The sequence below is a fragment of the Lipotes vexillifer genome, unplaced genomic scaffold, assembly GCF_000442215.2.
Source record: "Lipotes vexillifer unplaced genomic scaffold, Lipotes_vexillifer_v1.1 scaffold408, whole genome shotgun sequence".
Taxonomy (NCBI): Eukaryota; Metazoa; Chordata; class Mammalia; order Artiodactyla; family Lipotidae; genus Lipotes; species Lipotes vexillifer.
This window is the reverse complement of record NW_006787469.1, coordinates 1,704,170-1,726,586: the sequence shown is the minus strand read 5'-3', so window position 1 is coordinate 1,726,586 and position 22,417 is coordinate 1,704,170. Positions and strand designations below refer to the sequence as shown.

The 22,417-nt window shown below is 38.4% G+C and overlaps 1 protein-coding gene across 1 annotated transcript in view; it reads right to left on the bottom strand.

Annotated features, from left to right (window-relative positions):
* Positions 1–7,213: 7,213 nt before the first annotated feature.
* The window catches only part of EXD1 (exonuclease 3'-5' domain containing 1), a 38,203-nt gene continuing 22,999 nt past the window's right edge, over positions 7,214–22,417 (bottom strand). The window contains exons 8-12 of the mRNA XM_007460158.1: positions 15,789–15,893; positions 15,626–15,706; positions 13,549–13,692; positions 12,654–12,845; positions 7,214–8,062 (exon numbers count right to left, since the gene is read on the bottom strand). Coding sequence (XP_007460220.1) covers positions 7,403–8,062; positions 12,654–12,845; positions 13,549–13,692; positions 15,626–15,706; positions 15,789–15,893 — 1,182 coding nt within the window. The 3' untranslated portion in view covers positions 7,214–7,402. The remainder of the gene's footprint in view (positions 8,063–12,653; positions 12,846–13,548; positions 13,693–15,625; positions 15,707–15,788; positions 15,894–22,417) is intronic.

Here is a 22,417-nt window from a genome sequence, read left to right as displayed (position 1 = left end):
CATATTTATTTTTTGTGACTGGCTATTTCATTAACCATAATATACTCAAGTTTCATCCATGTCATAGCATATTGCAGAATTTCCTTCCTTTTTAAGGCTGAATAATATTCCATTGTATGTATATACCACATTTTGTTTATCCATTCATCTGTTGATGGACACTTGGGTTGCTTCCACCTTTTGGCTATTGTTAATAATACTGTTATGAACATGGGAAACAAATATCTCTTCAACACTCTGTTTTCAGTTCGTTTGGGTATATATCCAGAAGTGGAACTGCTGGATAATATGGTAATTGTTTTTAATTTTTTGAGAAACACCATGCTGTTTTCCATAGTAGGTGCACCATTTTACATTCCCTCCAACAGTGTACAAGTGTTTAAATTTGTCCACAACCTTTCAAACATTTATTTTCTGTTTTTTGATAGTAGCCATCCTAATGGGTTTGAGGTGGTATCTCATTGTAGTTTTGATTTGCATTTCTCTAATGATTAGTGATGTTGAGCATCTCTTCATTTGCTGATTGGCCATTTGTATATCTTCTCTGGAGAAATGTCTATTCAAATCTGTTGTCTGTTTTTAAATCAGGTTGTTTGTTTTTTTGTTGCTGAATTTTAGGAGTCTCTCTATATTCTGGCTTTGAATCCCTTATCAAATACATGATTTGCAAACATATTCTCCCATTCTGTGGGTTGTCTTTTTATGCTTTTTTTTTTCTTTTCTTTCTTTTTTTTTTTTTTGGCTGAGCAGCATGTGAGATCTTAGTTCCCCAAACATAACTCTTGAACACGTTTGCCCTGCAGTCCTGTAGTGGAAGTGCGGAGTCCTAACCACTGGACCACCAGGGAATTCCCTTTACTCTTTTAATATTGTCTTTTCCTGCACAAATTTTTACAGTTTTCACAAAATCCAGTTTGTCTATTTTTTCTTTTTTTGCCCATGACTTTGGTGCCAGTAGTAGGTTTTTTTAAAAAGAACTTTATTAAGTAGAGTAAGTCCCCTGCTAATCCTAGTTTGCTGACAGTTGTTTTGTTTTTGTTTTTGATTTTACCATGAATGGATGTAAAATTTTGTCAAAAAATTTTTTTCAGTAGCTACTGAGATAATCACATGGTCTTTCTCCTTTATTCTGTTAATTCGATGTATTACATTTTCACGTTAAACCACACTTGCATTCCTGGGATAAACTCCATTTGGTCATGATGTATTATTATTTTTATATATTTCTGGATTCTATTGCCAACATTTTGTTACTGTTGCAACTTTAGTGTCTATGTTCATAAGAAATATTTGTCTGTAGTTTCCTTTTCTTGCAGTTTTGTTGTCTGCTTTTGGTATATGGTAATGCTGGCCTCATAAAATGAGTTGGGAAGTGACACTTCCTTTTTTTTTTCCTGGAAGGATTAGCATTATTGCTTCCTTAGATAGAAATTCACCAGAAAAGCTATCTGGGAACAAAGTTTGTTTTAGGGAAGGTTTTAAATTATGAATTCAATGCATTTAGTTGATTTTGGGCTATTCAGGTTTTCTATTTCTTCTTGAATCAGTTTTGGTATTTTGTGTTTTTCAATGAATTTGTCCACTACAACTAAGTCTTTCAATTTGTGGGCATAGAATTGTTCACAGTAGTCCCTTGTTATCCTTTTTTTTTTTTTTAAATATTATTTATTTTTGGCTGCATTGGGTCTTCATTGCTGCGCATGGGCTTTCTCTAGTTGCGGCAGGCAGGGGCTACTCTTCGTTGTGGTGCACAGTCTTCTCATTGTGGTGGCTTCTCTTGTTGTGGAGCACAGGCTCTAGGTGCACCGGGTTCAGTAGTTGTGGCACAAGGGCTCGGTAGCTGTGGCTTGCAGGCTCTAGAGCACAGGCTCAGTAGTTGTGGTGCACAGGCTTAGCTGCTCCATGGCATGTGGGATCCTCCCGAACCAGGGCTCGAACCCGTGTCCCTTGCATTGGCAGGCGGATTCTTATCCACTGTGCCACCAGGGAAGTCCCTATCCTTTTAATATATATATACAGGATCTGTAATAATAATCTTTCATTTCTGATATTGGTAATTTGTGCCTTTTTTAAAAAAAATCTTGGTCAGTATGGGTAAAAGTTTAACAGTTTTACTGATCTTACAGGTTTTGGTTTTATTGATTTTCTCTCTCCACTTTTAATTTTATTGATTTCTATTTTTTTTTTAAATTTTATTTATTTATTTATTTACGGCTGTGTTGGGTCTTCCTTTCTGTGCAAGGGCTTTCTCTACTTGCGGCAAGTGGGGGCCACTCTTCATCGCGGTGCGCAGGCCTCTCACTATCGCGGCCTCTCTTGTTGCGGAGCACAGGCTCCATACGCGCAGGCTCAGTAATTGTGGCTCACGGGCCTAGTTGCTCCGCGGCATGTGGGATCTTCCCAGACCAGGGCTCGAACCCGTGTCCCTTGCATTGGCAGGCAGATTCTCAACCACTGCACCACCAGGGAAGCCCATTGATTTCTATTCTTACCATTATTTGTTTCATCCTACTTAGCCCAAGTTTAATTTATTCCTCCTTTTCTAGCTTAAGATGGAAGCTGAGGTCACTGGTTTTAGATCTTTCTTGTTTTATTGTGTAAGTATTTAAAGATATGTTTCCTTCTATGCTTATCTTGAGCTGCTTTTTACTGCAACCAATAGAAAAAGTACACATACTCTAGCACACAACAGGGAAAAAAAAGTTTCACAAAATGATACTTTCCTTTACTATGTATAACGCACTCTGATATTCTCTATTCCATTGTTTAAGAAATGCTGTTCATGACTGACTAAATTGAAGCATAGTTTCGACATTTTTTTTCGACATTTTTTATTTGCAATATATATATTAAGATTGGGTTGCTGATTGTAACCTGATTACAATTTGACAGCTTTTCCTGTTTAAGGAGGTCTATTAAGTTATAGAGTTACAGGCTCAACTCCTGTTGAGTATGTGGAATAGAATGTATTAAATTTTGTCTTAGGGTAAACCTAGCAATTTAGCTAAGATTCTTTCTCATTTCATATAACAATAAATATCATTTTCTATGACATCCCTGATGAGAGTTCCAAGACATTTCAAAGATGTCTTTCATTGTGAGTATATAGACTTAGGTTTTATTTTAGGGTTTATATGATTAAAATATTTTACCCATAATAATGTCCTTACTTAGAGATCAGGGACGTTTATCAGAATTCAAATATTCCCAGTATGTATGTTTTCATTAATCTTCATGGTATCTAATGCAAGTAAGTTACAAAAAATGACAGGAAACCTTTCAGGTTTATGGATAAAGAAGTTAGAATTTTGAAAGTCAAAAGCATGCAATGCCTCTCAAGAAAAAAATCTAATGCTCTCAATGGTGCATCATTACTACAAAAATTGGAGTGGCAATATAATTGGTTAACACTTTTGAAAAGTAACTTAGCAAGAGCTGTAAAAAACAAAACCAAGAAAACCTCTTTGACCTACTTCTGGAATTTCATTTTGATAAAATGATTCAAAACATGGAAAATGCAGGAAATAAGGAATGGAAACACCCTGAATATACCAAAACAGAGCTAAGTAAACCATGGTGTATCCACTTAGAAATATTATGTAGTCATAAAAATCTTGGGAATTCCCTGGCAGTCCAGTGGTTGGGTCTCTGCGCTTTCACTGCCGAGGGCCTGGGTTTGATCCCTGGTTAGGGAACTAAGATCCCACAAGCCGTGCAGCAAAAAAAAAAAACCTTGGTATTTCCCTAGTGGCACAGTGGTTAAGAACCACCTGCCAATGCAGGGAACACGGGTTCGATCCCTGGTCCGGGAAGATCCCACATGCCACGGAGCAACTGAGGCCGTGTGCCACCACTACTGAGCCTGTGCTCTAGAGCCCGCGAGCCACAGCTACTTAGCCTGCACACCACAACTACTGAAGCCCACACGCCTAGAGCTCCACAACAAGAGAAGCCACCTCCTGCGCACCGCAAGGAAGAGTAGCCCCCCGCTCGCTGCAACTAGAGAAAGCCCACGTGTGCCAATGAAGACCCAACGCAGCCAAAAATAAATTTTAAAAAATATATTTTTGAAATCTTTACAAAGGGTGTATAACAGCATAGGAAAACATTCATAAAGTAGAGTGTATATATATAACTATGTAGAGGGTAAAACCTATGCATTAACACTGACATTAACAAAAACATTACCTGGTTTTTCTGTTGCGTTAGAGAAATAAGTAAGTTTTTTCTTATTTTCCAAATTCTATTTAATAGCATATTTATTTTATTTTTTATTTTTATTTATTTTTTTTGCAGTACATGGGCCTCTCACTGTTGTGGCCTCTCCCATTGCGGAGCACAGGCTCCGGACGCGCAGGCTCAGCGGCCATGGCTCACAGGCCCAGCCGCTCCGCGGCATGTGGGATCTTCCCGGACCGGGGCACGAACCTGTGTCCCCTGCATCAGCAGGCAGACTCTCAACCACTGTGCCACCAGGGAAGCCCTGTAAGGTATTTATTGATATTATCTTTATAGTAAATGCCTTTTTGATAAGTACACCTGGCTAATCACCCTCAGCTCCCCAAGTATGCACCAAGATTTATCTTGGCTTGCTGCTGTGACTTGCTTTGTGTCAAAACAATGACAGGCCTACAGTGTATTAAAATTCTTTTTTTTTTTTGGCTGCGTTGGGTCTTCATTGCTGTGCGTGAGCTTTCTCTAGTTGTGGCGAGCTGGGGCTACTCTTCATTGGGGTGCACAGACTTCTCATTGTGGTGGCTTCTCTTGTTGCAGAGCACAGGCTCTAGGTGCATGGGCTTCAGTAGTTGTGGCACGTGGGCTCTAGTGTGCGCAGGCTTCAGTAGTTGCAGTGCACGGGCTTAGTTGCTCCACGGCATGTGGGATCTTCCCAGACCAGGGATCGAACCCATGTCCCCTGCATTGGCAGGTGGATTCTTAACCACTGTGCCACCAGGGAAGTCCCAGTGTATTAAAATTATATTGTGTCACCTTAGGATTTATCAAGCTCACAGCCCGATTGGAGGCAAAGCTGCTGCAATGATTTTTCATACTACAGTTGAAAGAACACTGAATGGACCAAGAAGTAAGAAACACTGGTTCTATTCTCAGTGCAGCACTTTTCTTCAGGCAAGTCATTTAACTCTGTTTCCTAATTCCCAAATTAAAAGGATCAGATTGCTTATGAGAATCTCTAACTGCAGATCATGTACAGAAAGGTCAGACCAGGACAGATGCAGGAATTCAGTGTGGACTGAAGCAAGACTCCAAGAGTTTAGGAAGGCAGGCAGTATGGTTTACAAACTCTCAACTAGAAAAATATAGAGTAAGAACTCAACAATTGGTTGGGTCAAGAACCAAAGATTTTCAAAAATTCTGAGCAAAATTTAGATAAGAAATCTAAGTAATGGCACAGAGCACTAGCAACAGGGCTTGAGTAACCCAGGGATTTTTTTTCACTCTATCCAGGAAAGGACAGAAGTTCATGGTTGGATCTGAGCACATAGAATTTAGGTAGGCACTCCAGGCTAGAATGAGAATATGGAGAAAAGTGCAGTTCCAGTTATGTGACCGTTTCACTAAGAAAATACTGTGATGAAACCCGGAAGGCTCATTTAGTTCTGAGAGTCGAAGTACTTCTCAAATAGCAGTGTCCAATAGAACTTTCTGGAATGATGGAAATGTTCTATATCTGTGATGTTCAATATGGTAGCCACTGGGTACATGAAACTACTGAGTATTGGACATATAGCAAGTGCAACTGAGGAACTGAATTCTTAATTTTATTTCATTTTAATCAATTTAATTTTAAATTTCAATAGCCACATATAGCTACCATATTGAGCAGCACAGCAAAGGTCCAACAGAATCCTGTTGTTCTTTATTAGTCACAAAATACATAATGAAAGAAGAATCCTTTTTTTAAATATGAAGAACGTCACATTTTTCTTTGTAGCCTGTATATTTATATGTATGTATGTATAAAGATTGTGTGTGGTATGGTTCCATAAGAAGCTAAATCAATTCTATGAATTTCACAGAAATTCATGCCCTTCCCAGAGTAAACCTAGATTAACCACTTTCTGGGCTCAACCTGAAAACACATTCACCCAGAATGAACCAGAAACCACCTTGGCCTCCAATGCCCTTCTCAACTATAGTGAGGGACAGCAACTGCAGAGCTGAGCTGACTGCTCTTAGTCCTGCCTTCATCTTAAGCTTAGACCAGATCTGGGCTCTGGGATTTGGAAGACACAGCTATTCTTTCAGTGGTACTCATGATAGAATCAAAGAGCACAGACAAGGATGTTCCTAATTATAGACTGTCTCTGTCTCCCCTAAGTAGTAGAGGCCTGTATAACAGTCAAATTACAGATTTCTAGGGAATTCCCTGGCAGTCCAATGGTTAGGGCTCGGTGCTTTCACTGATGTGGCCCAGGTTCCATCCCTGGTCAGGGAACTAGGATCTCACAGGCCGTGCAGCGCCACAAAAAGAAAAAAAAAAAAAGTTACAGATTTCTCACTGGATTCTAGACCTAGAAATCCAGACACATTCTAATTTATTCCTACCCTGACCCAATGAAGAAAAGTGAGAGATAACCTAATACCAACCAGGTTTACTGGTTATTATACACAAAAGAATGAGCAACTTGCAAGTATTCAACATAAAAAGGGCTCAGTACAGGCTGCCTTCCTTTCACCCTAAGAAGGCATACCAACTCCAGGCAAATAGAGTGGAATCAAACTTCAAGTTTACATAATAGACAAACTCTAAAGAGGGCCCTGCTTTGTTAGGGAAATGGACAAAACTCTCTAAAAGTAAATGGAATGAAAAGAAATTAAAACTGGGATATTGATTCCTGTAATAACATGAACTATTGTTTGTCTATGACATAAGACAGAACAAACATTTAAAATTCAAAAATAAAGTTAATATTTTTCATCTTTATTGAGGTATAATTGACAAAGTTAATATTCTAAAAAGGAAAAAAGTACAGGTAAAGTTGTCAGGTACTAATATTTTTAAACTTATGGCTAAGAGTTTTACCAACACCCTTCAAACCAGAAAAAACAACAAAAATTTAAAGTATAGATTCTTCCAGACACTAAGTCCAAAATTTTTCCCTTCTTCAAATCCTTTAAACCCAAATTATGAGAAATAATTCAGTCTGGCCACAGGGAACATTTCTACAGTGACATAATCAGAACATTTACTTCTTCCATTATTTAACTTATTCATTCCCATCCTAATCAAATTCCAAGAATATAGGAGTAAGCAAGAGGATATAATTTCCCCCAAAGCCTATGACTAATTTACAACACAAGAAACCTAAGCACTGAGGAAGGCCTTGATGGCAGAGGAAATAAGCCACCTTTATTGGCCTCAAGAACAAACTGCAGATCTCTAAGGCAATTTGGGAGAATCTGGATTTATCCAGCAATCAGTCTTCTCCAAAGCTGGGCAGGGAGGAAGTGTGGGAAGCACAGCTTTTCTAAAAGGATGAAAAATGTCACTTGGAGACACTCTGGTTTCCTGAGGAAGGGAAGGAGACACTAAAACACGTTGTTTTGTACATTTTAGATCTTCCTTGTTTTCCTCCATCATTAACTGTTCTATCTCCTCTTTCAAAGATAAATTTGTCTGAAACTCTTGTTTAGGTATCTTAAGGTATTCTTTTTGAGTTATTCTCTGGTCCTTAAACCCCTCTGACTCAGGGCAAATTTGTTTGTTACTGGAATCTTCACTGACTTCTTCCTTTATGGGAGGTAGATGTTGAGGTTCCGCTGTGGTTTGCTTACTCTTAGATTCTTCTTTTAGCAAATTTACATCCTTGTGAGATGTAAAGTTTGGAGCTTTATCTAGCCTAGAATTTTTACAAAGTAAGAAACCTCTTACTTTTCCCTCTTTCCTTGCTGTCTCTGTCATAGACTTCTTTGGATGTAGTACTGTCCTTATTAGGAGTCCCTGAGCATTTACTCTATATTCTTTTGCAGCTCTCTCTCTGCGCTGTCTCTGGAAGTCCTTCAGTTGAAGCAGTTCCTCTGGGAGCTCCATACATGTACGCTAAGAAAAGAAAATGAACACAAGTCTACTATAATTAAACTTCTGAATATGGTCCTTAAAATCACTTCTACTACACTTAGTATTTGGCAAGCAAGGGTCTATTCAAATGTATTCTTATAGCACCCTCTAGTGTCTTCAACTATAGTAGTACTATTTTTCAAGTAATTTAAATATTTTTAATCCAATTTTGTGTGTATGTTGTGCATGTGTGTATATATAAAGATTATACAATGAAAAGTAAGGGTCCATTCCAACCTCGCCCCAACTGCCTTAGCAGGTGCATCCTCTAAAAAGCAGCTTCTTCTGTAGCCTCCAGAGACAGTCTTTGCATATATGATCCCTTACTAAATATTTATCTATTCATTGGATTACATTTTTTAATTTTTATTTTCCCCCAACTTTTTATTTTGATAACTCTCTCTAAAATTATTTTATACAAATGGTTACATAATATTATATATTCTTCTTCTTCTTGATTTTTCCAACTAAAAAAATCTGTCTTGGAGATTTTTCCATATTGGCAATTTTAATGGCTGTATGGATATACCATAGTTTGTTTAACCAAACTCTTGTGGATGGATATTTGGGTTGTCTTCAGTATTTTGTCATTACATAAATGCTACAATAAAGAATATATTAAGAAAATGTCCGCTTTGTTACATGAGGCAAATAATTTTTCCTAGGTTGCTTGCCCTTTGACTTTGTTCACAGTATTTTCACCATGCAAAATTTTTAAAGTCATATTTATTCATCTTTTATGAGTTCTAAGTATTTCTGTGTTGCATAGAAAAGCATTTCCTCATACAACTCAATAGCAAAAAAGCAAATACTCTAATTTAAAACTGAGCAAAGGACCTGAATAGATAATTTTCCAAAGAAGATATTTAGATGGCCAACAGGTACATGAAAAAGTGCTCGAAGTCACAAGTTATCAGGGAAATGCAAATCAAAACCACAATGAGGTGTTACTGACACCTGTTAAGATGGCTATTATCAAAAAGACAGATAACAAGTTTTGGTGAGAATGTGGAGAAAAGGGAACTCATATGCTGTTGATCGGAATGTAAATTGATGCAATTTACATTCCCATGTAAAACAGTGGAAAACAACATGGATGTTCCTCAAAAAATTAAAAATGGAACTGTTATATGGTCCAGCAATCCCACATCTGGGTACATATCTGAAGCATATGAAAACAGGATCGCAAAGAGATACGTACATTCCCTTGTTCACTGCATCATAATTCACAATAGTCACAATATGTAAACAACCTGTGTCTATCAACAAATAAATGGATAAAGATGTGATATATATACATTATACAATACAATATTCTATACAATAGAATATTATTCAGCCATAAAAAAGAAGGCAATCCTGCCATCTGCAACAATATGTTTGAACTTGGAGGGTATTATGCTAAGTGAAATAAGCCAAAGACAAATACTGCACAGTATCACTTATATATGAAATATTAAAAAACAAAAACAAAAATCTGATTTCATAAAAACAGAATAGAATGGGGGTTCCCAGGGGTTGAGGGAGAGGAAAATGGGGAGATGTAGGTCAGAGGGTACAAACTTTCAGTTATAAGAAGAATAAGTTCTTAGGATCTAATGCACAGCATGGTTACTGCAGTTAATAGTTCAGTATTATATATTTGAAAGTTTCTGAGAGTAGATCTTAAGCATTCTCACTACATAAAAAAAAGTTAGCTATGAGGTGATGGATGTTAGTTATCTTGATCTTGGTAATCATTCCACAATGTATATCAAATCATCACAATGTACACTTTAAATATACACAATTAATTTTGTCAACTATTCCTCAGTAAAGTTGGGGGAGGGGACATATTCCCTACTGTGACATAATTTTCTTTTAATACTTTTAAAAAATATTTATTTATTTATTTACTTATTTATTTAGCTGCGCTGGGTCTTAGTTGCAGCACATGGGATCTTCACTGCCACATGTGGGATCTAGTTCCCTGACCAGGGATGGAACCCAGGCCCCCTGCTTTGGGAGTGTGGAGTCTTAGCCACTGGACCACCAGGGAAGTCCCAATCTTTTTTTTTTTTTCACGCGGGCCTCTCACTGTTGTGGCCTCTCCTGTTGCGGAGCACAGGCTCCGGACGCACAGGCTCAGCAGCCATGGCTCACGGGCCCAGCCGCTCCACGGCAGGGGGGATCTTCCCGGACCGGGGCACAAACCCGCGTCCCCTGCATCAGCAGGCGGACTCTCAACCACTGCACCAGGGAAGCCCCTCCAATACTTTTATAATTCTAGTTCTTACATAAATACTTGATCCATGGGATTTATTTTGGTGTAGCAGAAAGAGATAACAATCCAACTCTGATTCTCCTCCCCCACAATGGTTAGTCAATTGCCTGAGGCCATTTACTAAATACTTATCTTTTTTTCATTGATTGGAAATTTTACCTTTATCTCAACCATTACTGATATATATGAGATCTATTTCTGGGTTCTCTATTCCATCCATCTGCCTATACATGTACCTCTCATATTTAGTGTAGACATATAATACATTTTAATATCTGACAGGACTATTCTTATTTATGCTTATTTATCTCTATAAACACTATAATCACAGTTTGCCAAAGTAATTATGGCTTTAGCATTTTCCTTAAAAGAAAGTTAAATTTAAAAGTTAATTTAGGGGGGTTCCCTGGTGGCACAGTGGTTAAGAACCCGCCTGTCAATGCAGGGGACACGGGTTTGAGCCCTGGCCCGGGAAGATCCCACATGCCGTGGAGCAATTAAGCCCGTGAGCCACAACTACTGAGCCTGCACTCTAGAGCCCACAAGCCACAACTACTGAGCCCACGTGCCACAACTACTGAAGCCCCCACACCTACAGCCTGTGCTCCACAACAAGAGAAGCCACCGCAATGAGAAGCCCATGCACCACAACGAAGCGTAGCCCCCGCTTGCTGCAATTAGAGAAAGCCCGCGCACAGCAACAAAGACCCAATGCAACCAAATAAATAAGTTAATTAAATAAAATAAAATATTTTTAAAAAGTTAATTTAGGAATAACTGATTGCCAAAAATACTTAGTGTCCCCATTCATTTAAGTCCTCTTTTACACCATTAATACTTTAACATTTTTTTCATCTCTATATTTCACATTTCTTGTTAGATTTATTTCTAGATAATCTATTTTTTGTTACAATTATAAATGAATTTTTCCCCCATTATATTCTGTAGTTGTGTACAGGGATATAGGAAAGCTATTAAGTTTTATGTTATATTTGTACCCATTTTACTAAACTGCCTTTTTGTTTGTGGCAGTCTTTTTCAACTGATTCTCTTCAGTACTCAGGTATATCATAGGCAAGTCATCATTCCTATTCCTTCTGTTCAATTTTTATAGTTCATCTTTTTTTTTCTAACCTCACTGGCTAATAGCTTCAGAAACTACTAAAGTAGTGGTGATAGTCACCATTTCTGTATATCTCTTGATATTGATATTCCCAATCAAATATTAGGTAGTCTTCTTGCCTGAGATATGTTTTATCATGTTAAAGTACCTATTCCAACTTTAATCAATAATGTATATAGAATATTATCAAATTTTTTCAGCAATAGACAGAACAAAATATTAAAAAGTTAAAAAATTGTCCTTGGCTTTACAATGATAAATGAAAAACATTAAAATTCTCCAATCAAGCAAACCATGAAAGGACTTTTACATTCCTCTTTTCTTGTTAAACAGTGAGAGCAAAATATTAAAAAGTTACAAAATAACTTTTTCAGCGTTTATGAGAAAATCATAAGACTTTCTTGGCCCTAATAAAATACAGAATTTAATATAATATTAAGTATTAATATAATATTAAACCATGCTTGTAACTAGAATCCAGAGACACATTAATAGAAATGTATAATATATCTAAGTGGAGTTTGTACCAAAAATACTATTATTTTATTTAGGATTTTGCATCAGTATTCCTAAATGAGAATTGTTTATAGCAGTAGCCTGTGAACTTTTTATGTAAGGAGTCAAATAGTAAACATTTTAGGCTTTGTAAGCCACAAACATGGCTTTTGCATACTTTTTTTTTTTTTAACAATCCTTTAAGACTATAAAAATTATTCTTACCTTGTGAGCTTTACAAAAATAGGCCATGGGCCAGTTTTGGCCTAATGCAATAGTTTGCCAACAATGTAAGTTTTCTTATATTGTGCTGGCTTCATAAAAATAACTAATGAAATTTACCCTTTCTTTGAAAGATATATTTACTGGAAACATAACTTAATATTGTGAGAAAATTGGTACAATATTTAAGAAAGGAGTTAGGACTTCTAGCACATCAACTTTTAGTTCTATTGAAATGCACATCACCAGTTGCATCATATGAAATAAATGTCAGTGATCATAAAAAATATATATATATTGTAAAAAAGTGCTTAAGGAGCTGAATTAAGCCCAAGCTATAGCCGCTTCAAGAATATTTATCATCAAGTCTGCTGAAAGAAATTTGGTGCAGCTGTGAAGAGTGGGTATCACTGTGGCCCCCATGAGGACATAGAGGTCCTGAAAACACAGCCACAGAGAGTGGCACCTACCTCCATGCCTCCCAGCCAGTCTGCAGACCCTTCTCGGTAGGTGTTTAGGTACCCGTCCACCAGGGTAGTTAGATCAGACATCATTTCATCTAGGAGTACCAAGCGAAGGGGGAGCAGGTAGGTAGCTTCCAGGGCCAAAATTTTTAGCAAACAGGGTGAAAGAGGTCGTGTGAACCATAGTTCTGGGTTTTCCTAGAGACATCAAAACAATTTTCTCTGAATAGTAAGCAAATCTTTAAAGAAAGTAATGGTTTATCTAAGTGCTGCTTAACTTACATCATCATTACTGTCATTTCCTTCAATTATTACCTTCTACTTTCACACTATGGCTAGCCTTCTGAGAATATACACACATACACATACACATACACACACTTATTGTGTGTATACAGTGAGTGTGTGTATGTGATGGGGGAAAGATGTGGGGAGGGAGGGAGGGAAGAAGAGAGAGAGAGAGAGAGATCAGGGCTTCTCATTCAAAACTGGAGGCAGCAGGACTGATTAAATTATATGGCCAAAATTGCAGCCAATACAGTCATGACCTAAGTTTGCATGCAAGGCTATGTGAAGCTGAAGAAAATCTGTCTTACTTTGGGAGAAATAATCAACATGATTTTTGTTCCACTGCCTTAATCCAAATTCCCAATAAAATCCCCACTTGTCCAATTGAAAATTTATTTCAGAGTACTTTTTAATTGATAACCAACAAATCTGGATGCTGGCTTTTTTCCACTTGAGACCACAAACAAACTTTTCCCATTTGGAACAACTGAGATTTTGGCAATGTTCAAACGCTTACACAGCAGCTGTCATTTCTCTATATAATATGCTGATAATCCCACTCACAAGACACTTGAAAATATTAATGTTATATGGGACATACGTTAATACTCACCCGAATCCGTTTTTGTCTCTCTTCCAGAAAGGAGAGATATTTAGGGGCTATTTTAAGGTGTCTGATTAAACTCTCCTGTAAAGTACTAATGCAGTTTGGAAGAAAGCCGCCTGTTTCCATGGAAAATTGAAGGACATCTGCTACCTGTGGCATTAAAAAAAGACAAACAGACCAGTCTGTAGGATATATACAGAGAGCTATCTCATGACAGAAATAGCAGAAATACATTTAGAGAAACATCTTTAAATACCATTTTTCCCAAGGACCCACATGATAGACAATGCCATTAGAAAATTTAAAGTTGTTAGGTTATCTTATTCTGAAAAATTAGAAAAAAAAAGATAAGAAAAAGAAAAAGGATCACCCAACTTTAATGTGTCCCTGTCTATTTTCTTTTCCACTTCTTTTATTTGCCTGCCTTATGATTATTACTCTTTGGTGCCTTCAAGGAATGGGGAAAGGAAGATAAAATTAAAGAATTACTTCTACTTATTAGCAACTCTGGTAAAGTTTTGGTAAGGAAAGCTAATAAAATTAAGAATTGGAATCATTACTTGTCTGTGTGTGGTAGGCTAAATAACAGCCCCCAAATATATCCACATCCTAATTCCTGGACCTGTGAATGTTATCTTAAACAGGCGAAATGGACTTTGCTGCTGTGATTAGTTAAGGATATTGAGATAGGGAGATTAACTTGAATTATCCAGATGGGCCCTAAATGTAATCACAAGTATTGTTATAAGACGAGGCAGAGGGAGGTTTTACTACAGTCAGAAGAGAAGGTGATGTGATGATGAAAGCAGAGATTGGTGCACTGTGAAGACAGAAGGAGCCACAAGCCAAAGAACACAGGTGAAAGCTGAAAAGCAAGGAAACAGACTGTCCTCTCAGAGCCTCCAGAAGAAACCAGCCCTGCTGACACCTTGACTTTCACCCAGTGCAAATTATTTCAGACGTCTGACCTCCAGAACTGTAAGAGAGTAAATTTATGTTTTAAGCCACAAAATTTCTGGTAATTAGTAACAACAGCAATAGGAAACTAATACACTGTGTTAAAGGAAGACAAATTGAAATAATTCTGAATTTCTGCTTCTTGTACTATGAAAATCTGAAAAGAAAAATATGGAAAGATGTGCCAATGTCTTCATTAGACAACACATATGAGGTCTAATCAAGAAGCCTGATGGCCTCAAGGGAACAATGAGCAATTGTCTTACATTTTGGAGTAAGCATAGAAGCAATCTCTATATAGTGAATGCTCTTGAAAGAAGACCCAAAGGAACATGTTAACAAGAGAAGTGGCACAAAGTTCATTACAAGCAGATACATAAAGAGCAAACTTAAACCACATACAATAACATAAAGTTGAACTTTTAGGAATTTCTGTTAAAAAATAATTGGCTAACTCATTATTTTAACCCCTCTCCAAAGGCTCTAGGTTTATATATTCAAGATCTCCCTTTCATGGCATTAACCTAGAAGACTAGAAGAACTTGAAGAATACATAATGAAAACTAGTGGGTTTATGGCTCTCACAGCCAAACCAGAAACCCAGATCTAGTATAATCTGGGAATTTCTCCTTTCTCTAGGTCCTTTAGATCAGAGAAAAACCGCTTATCTTCAGGCTATCTGGGGCCAGTATAGGCTTTGGGGGAACATCTAGGACAACCTGCATCCCTGAGCTAGATGCCAATTAGCCATTAGCCTTAACTGATACATATGTGGTAAAGGCATAGATGTGACTGACTGTCCACCTCACAGTAAGAATTCATGTCAGATTTCCAAATGACCCCAAAATTGTTTGAGTTTCTGAATGCTACAGAGTATGGAGCTTGCTTCTTATCTGAAAATTTCTGGAGCAAAATGAAGGGAAAAAACCCTAAATAATTACAAGTAACTTTTCTCCAGTACTTCTTCAGTGCACCAAATGTTCTCACATATTGTACAAACATTTTACATGAGAAGTGGGCAGGAATGAGGCACACACAAGAAGACTTTCAGTCATTCATCAGACAAGGCCTATTTTCTACAGGAGCTATATACACTGCATTGATTCCAGTGTTTCCCTGCATGTACCTGGGTGTCAAAGACATTATTCAGCAAAATTCCATATTGATGAGAGAGGCAATCAGAAAGCCAACGACAATCATGGATAACCTAAGGAATCAGAAGACAGAGAGAGAGTTATTAGAACCTGGCTGTTATTCTTACTAGCAGATGAATCAACTTACACACTCACCTTCAAAATTCTCTTGTCTTCTAATACCATCTGAAGTCCATTGCTGAAAGCACGACTTCCCAGAAGGAAAATGTCAAATAAGTAAACTCGGCTATTTGTGGCCACCTACAACAGACCATCCAGACACACATAAGAAAGAACTAGGGAAGGGGATCTGAGGATCAAGAAAGGCATGTGAGGGCTTCCCTGGTGGTGCAGTGGTTGAGAGTCCGCCTGCCGATGCAGGGGGCACGGGTTTGTGCCCCGGTCCAGGAAGATGCCACGTGCCACACAGCGGCTAGGCCCGTGAGCCATGGCCACTGAGCCTGCGCGTCCAGAGCCTGTGCTCCGCAACGGGAGAGGCCACAACAGTGAGAGGCCCGCGTATCGCAAAAAAAAAAAAAAAACCCACAAAGAAAGGCATGTGAAAAATATTTAACAGCCTCATCTTTAAAGTAAACAATAGGCACTCATTAATTCTTAGGGAAAACAGGTTTAAATTTACCTTAAGTAAAAAAAACCAAAACACTATCACTGTGATTTTCAAAAGGAAAGAAAGGGACAAGCTAGTAGTTTAGCCTTTAGCTTTTTTTTTCTTTAATGTTTTATGTCTCACCTGTGGCATTCTAAAATGCAGGGATTATAGGTTTAAGGGAAATGAACAATATTTCACTCTCAATAACACCAAAGGCTATTTCTCTGAGTTCCATAATACGCATGATTGTGTTGGGTGTTACATAAAATTACTCATAAGAGAAGATCCCTGTCCTCTAGCAGTTTAAAACAGGCAACAAATACACTGGCACAAATGGTAGGATGTGAAATACTGTCATTTTGATCAATTTTATACAATTATAAGTATTCTAGGTTGTTTCTGATCATAAAAGTCATGGAGGCCGTACAGCTGGATAATCTTCTGAATCAAACAATGAAGGCAAGAACAGATCCAAATAGGTCTAGACAGCCAGCCACAGGACACTCAGATTCCATCTTTGTCATTTCAGGAGCTATTTTTCTGTTGTTGTTTTTTGTTTTTTTTTTTGGCCGCACAGCATATGGGATCTTAGTTCCCTGACCAGGGATCAAACCCGCGCTCCTTGCATTGGAAGTGCGGAGTCTCAACCACTGGACTGCCAGGGAAGTCCAGGAGCTAACTATTGATACAGCTACAATTACCAGGCCTACCAGGCACCCATTCTCAGTTCTTTCACGTTGTTTGTCAAAATTTGACACCTGAAATAGTCAATCCCTGCTTTTCCTCTATCTCTTTAATTGTAAAAATTGAAGAGACACATTATAGAAGTTTGGAAAATAATTCTCTGCTAGACTGTAAACTCTGTGAAAGAAGAGATTATGTCAGATTCACCACTCGTAACTGAAGCAACCACTAGAACAGAGTCAGACACATGGACAGCTGTTATCCATCTCTTCAGTGAATCAGTGCATCATGCCACACAACACCCCCTTCCATTTGTTCATATAAAAAATGTATAACACTCTAATAATATGCATTCAAATCTATATCCCACTTCTTCTTTTCATAAACTTTCAAACATTTTTCTATGCTGCATTTGTCATCGATTTTGACAGCCACATAAGATCTATCAAATGTACTGTAATGTCTGCTACTATTAACTAAGTGGCTTCTGATTTTTCACCACTATAAATGATACCAAAATGAATAGGTTCTCACAGAAATTTTCTTCATGTTTTGAATTATTTAGGAAAGATTCCCAGAAACAGCCCTGAGAAGTAGGCCAAAGGACAAAAAAACCTTTAAGACTCTTAAAAAATATTTGCTACCTTAAAACATAATATTATACCTGAAAATATCTGACCACAGATGAAAGCTAAACATTTAAATAATTTAAAGTTAAAGAAAAGCAGTGGGAGGTACTTCCCTGGTGGCACAGTGGTTAAGAATCCACCTGCCAGTGTGGGGCACACGGGTTCAAGCCCTGGTCCGGGAAGATCCCACACGCCACAGAGCAACTAAGCCCGTATGCCAGAACTACTGAGCCTGTGCTCTAGAGCCTGTGAGCCACAACTACTGAGCCCATGCACCACAACTACTGAATCCCACGTACCTAGAGCCTGTGCTCTGCAACAAGAGAAGCCACCGCAAATGAGAAGCTCACGCACTGCAATGAAGAGTAGCCCCAGCTCACCTCAACTAGAGAAAGCCTGTGCGCAGCAATGAAGACCCAATGCAGCCAAAAAAAAAGAAAAGCAGTGGGAAATACTGACAGAAAACAGATTAGAAAAAACAGAACAAAGAAAGAAACACAAAATGAAAATAAAGGTTTAGGAATTAAAGGTGACAGATACTGAGGACAGTGAGGAGCTGGAAATAGAGGGATAGGCTCGAGGTCTGTATGTGAAGAAGTAAGCCTCCAAGTTATCCCTTCCCACTCCCACGGAGGACAGAAGATATATTCTCTGGATAAATCCAACAAGGGAGGCTCTAGGGTTGGGAATATAAGATATAGAAGAGGGTAGAGGTTTGGTAACAGACTGAAAAATGAGCCTGCACACAATTGTGAGCCTCCAGACCTTTTCCCTTGTAGCTTCCAGCTTGATACCACCAGTCTGTATTGGAACAGGAGGATACAGGGCTCCAGGGAAGATGGCTTCAAGACAAAGATGCAGCACAGATTATCAGGATAGATGTAAGCATGTGAAAAACTACACTGAGGGGAAAATATGGGAAGGCTTTGTCACAAATGAAAGGAAAACAAAGCTAGTAAGATGAGGCAATTATCAATTCTATGAAAAACAAAAAGTTGGGCAAGAATAGAAACAATCTTACTGGACCAACAAGGAGCAATGGTTACATAGCCATAATCACATATAGCCTGAATCCTGTCTTAACCAAACATTGGGATATAACTTCCCCCGCAAAAAACCCAAAACCACTAATTTGAAAACATACATGCACCCCAATGTTCATAGCGGCATTATTTACAATAGCCAAGACATGGAAACTACCTAAGTGTTCATCAGCAGATGAAGGGATGAAGAAGATGTGGTGTATATATACAATGGAATACTACTCATCCATAAAAAATAATGAAATTTTGCCATTTGCAGCAACATGGATGGACTTGGAGGACATTATGCTAAGTGAAATAAGTCAGATAGAGAAAGAAAAATACCGTAGGATATCACTTATATGTGGAATCTAAAAAATACAACAAATGAGTGAATATAACAAAAAAGAAGCCAACTCACAGATATAGAGAACAAACTAGTGGTTACCAGTGGTGGGGGGAATATAGGGGTGAGGCAGTGGGAGGTACAAACTATTGGGTGTAATATAGGCTCAAGGATGTATTGTACAACATGGGGAATACAGCCAACAATTTTGTGATAACGCTAAGTGGAAAGTAACCTTTAAAACTTGTATAAAAAATAAAATCTTTTAAAATTGGGATATAACTAAATTGGGAGGCTCTAGGGAGGTGTGGGTGCTATAAGTGAGCAAAATCTTTGTTTAGCATAATAGAAGTTAATAATTTGTAAAACTGATGAATAAAGAGAGAGCAATAAGCATATTATCAAAAAAGGAAAATAGACACATTTCAACATGTTAAAAGTAGTTGCCTCTGTACTTTTTTGTGTCTGGTTCCCTGGTTTTTGAGGATGCTACCAGAGGACACCCCTTGATGGCATGGCTCTGGTGGCCAGGGTGGCTTGTATTCCTGGGTCTCGTGGGACTCTGGCAATCGGAGGGACAGTTCTTGGCAGGCTACCACCCCAGGGCACTGCACAGACAGTGGACTGGGGCACACTCTCCAGTCTTTCTGTGAAGGAGGGCTCTTCGCTCATCCTGGAGCTTCAGCCTGAGAGGCAGACTTCAGGATTGGTACACATTAGTGGCCTATGGAGTTGCTCTCAAGGAACATAAGCTGTGGACTCCATCTTGATGCTCTCCCTTGCTCTAGCTCACCTATATCACCCAGAAAAGAGCTTTGACACTCATCTGGAGCCCTGATTTCTGCAAATGCTGCTCAGGGGACACCTCCAGATTGCCTGGCTCTGGTGGCCAGCAAGGTTTATGCTTGTGGTCCCACAGGAATGTACATATTTGCATACTTAAAAAACTGATGCCTGAGGGTCTCACTTCCAGTCACCCTGAGTCTATGGGCTGAGGTCCTCCCCTTTAGGACACTGACAGGTCTTGGCACATCCTCAACTACTGGGAGCTATTAAAAATATAATAGGCTGCTTGGACAAGGCCAAGAGGTTTGAAAGACAACCAGGAGCTGAGGCAGGGTTGAATGACAAGGTTCATCTCCTACATGAGGCCACTCCTTCAACACTGGGAGAAGTGGTTGTTTCATCTACTGTATAGAAACCAACACAGAGAGTCAACCTCAGGAAAAAAAACTTAATGAAATGGAGATAAATAATTTACCTGATAAAGAGCTCAAATAATGGTCATAAAGATGCTCACCAAACTGGGGAGAAGAATGGATGAACACAGTGAGCACTTCAACAAAGAGATGGAAATGTAAGAAAGTACTAAATAGAAGTCACAGACCTAAAGAATATAATAATTGAACTGAAAAATACACTAGATGGGTTCAATAGCAGACTAGATAAAGCAGAAGAAAGGATCAGTCAACTCAAAGACAAGGCAGTGGAACTCACCCATTCAGAGCAGCAAAAAGAAAAAACAATGAAAAAAGTAAAGATAGCTTAAGATCTTATGGAACAGCATCACATAGACTAACATTTGCATCATAGGTCTCCTATAAGGAGAATGAAATGAAAAATGTAAATGAAATAATGTTTGTCAAAGTACTTTGTCAACTGTAAAGTGCTGTACACATGTACTTTAACAACGTTGTTACTGGATTCTTAAAAAAACAAAAGCACCACCTCTGAAGAGAGAAATGGAGGGAGGATTTTTCTGTCATCATAAGCCTTTTAGCATTTCTTTTTGCTTTTAATACATAGGGCATGTGATACTTTGATTTAAAAAATTAAACATACAAGTCCAAGGACCTGGTGGGAGAAAACATGCCCATTGATTTGCTTCCAGTCACAAAGGTGATATTTGTAACCAACTGGATGTCCCCTCTGGTATCTAGACAACAAAAGGGGACAAATTAGGAAATAACCTAGAGGTGCCCAGGCCTGCATTACCAGGAAGTCCACCCTTTTGTTTTGGTAGAGAGAGGTTTTGGTTTGGTTTCTTCCTCCCTACCCAGCTTTATTGAGATAAAATTAGCATATAACATTGTGTAAGTTTAAGGTATATAACATGATAATTTGATGTAAGTATATACTGCAAAAGGATTACTGTGATGAGGGTAGTTAACATATCTATTACCTCACATGGTTATCTGTGTGTGGTAAGAACTTTTAAGATCTACTCTCTTAGCAGCTTTTAAGTATACAATACAGTATTGTTATCTATAATTACCGTGCTGTGCATGACATTCCCATAACCTATTTATCTTATAACTGGAAGTTGTACCTTTTGACTACCTTCATCCATTTCCCCCATTCCCCCACTCTTGGCAACCACTACTCTACTCTCTGTTCCTATGAGTTTGGTTTTTTTGATTCTGCATATGAGTGAGAGCATATGGTATTTGTCTTTCTCTAACTTATTTTACTTAGCTGAATCCCTCCAGATTCATCCATGTCATCACAAGTGGCAGAATTTCCTTCTTTTTTATGGCAGAATAATATTCCATTGTACGTATATATATCACATTTGCTTTATCTATTCATCAATCTATAGACACTTGGTTGTTTCCATGTATTGGTTATTGTAAATAATGCTGCAATATGAACATGGGAATACAGTTATCTCTTTGAGATCCTGTTTTCATTTCCTTTGGATATATACCCAGAAGTGGGTGCTGGACCACTGGTAGTTCTTTTTTTTTTTTTTTTTTTTTTTTTTTTTTTTTGTGGTACGCAGGCCTCTCGCTGTTGTGGCTGCTCCCGTTGTGGAGCACAGGCTCCAGACGCACAGGCTCAGCGGCCATGGCTCACAGGCCCAGCTGCTCCGCGGCATGTGGGATCTTCCCGGACTGGGGCACAAACCCGTGTCCCCCGCATTGGCAGGTGGACTCTCAACCACTGCACCACCAGGGAAGACCCGCATGTGTCTTTTTGAATTATGGTTTTCTCTGGGTATATGTCCAGTAGTGGGATTGCTGGGTCATATGGTAATTCTATTTTTAGTTCTTTAAGGAACGTCCATAGTGGCTCTATCAATTTACATTCCCACCAACAGTGCAAGGGGGCTCCCTTTTGTCCATACCTTCTCCAGCATTTGTTGTTTGTAGATTTGCTGATGATGCCCATTCGAACTGGTGTGAGGTGATACCTCACTGTAGTTTTGATTTGCATTTCTCTAATAGTGATGTTGAGCAGCTTTTCATGTGCTTCTTGGCCATCTGTATGTCTTCTTTGGAGAAATGTCTATTTAGGTCTTCTCCCCATTTTTGGATTGGGTTGTTTGCTTCCTTAATATTGAGCTGCATCAGCTGTTTATATATGTTGGAGATTAATCCTTTGTCCGTTGATTCGTTTGCAAATACTTTTTCCCATTCTGAGGGTTGTCTTTTCATCTTCTTTATGGCTTCCTTTGCTGTGCAAAAGCTTTTAAGTTTCATTAGGTCCCATTT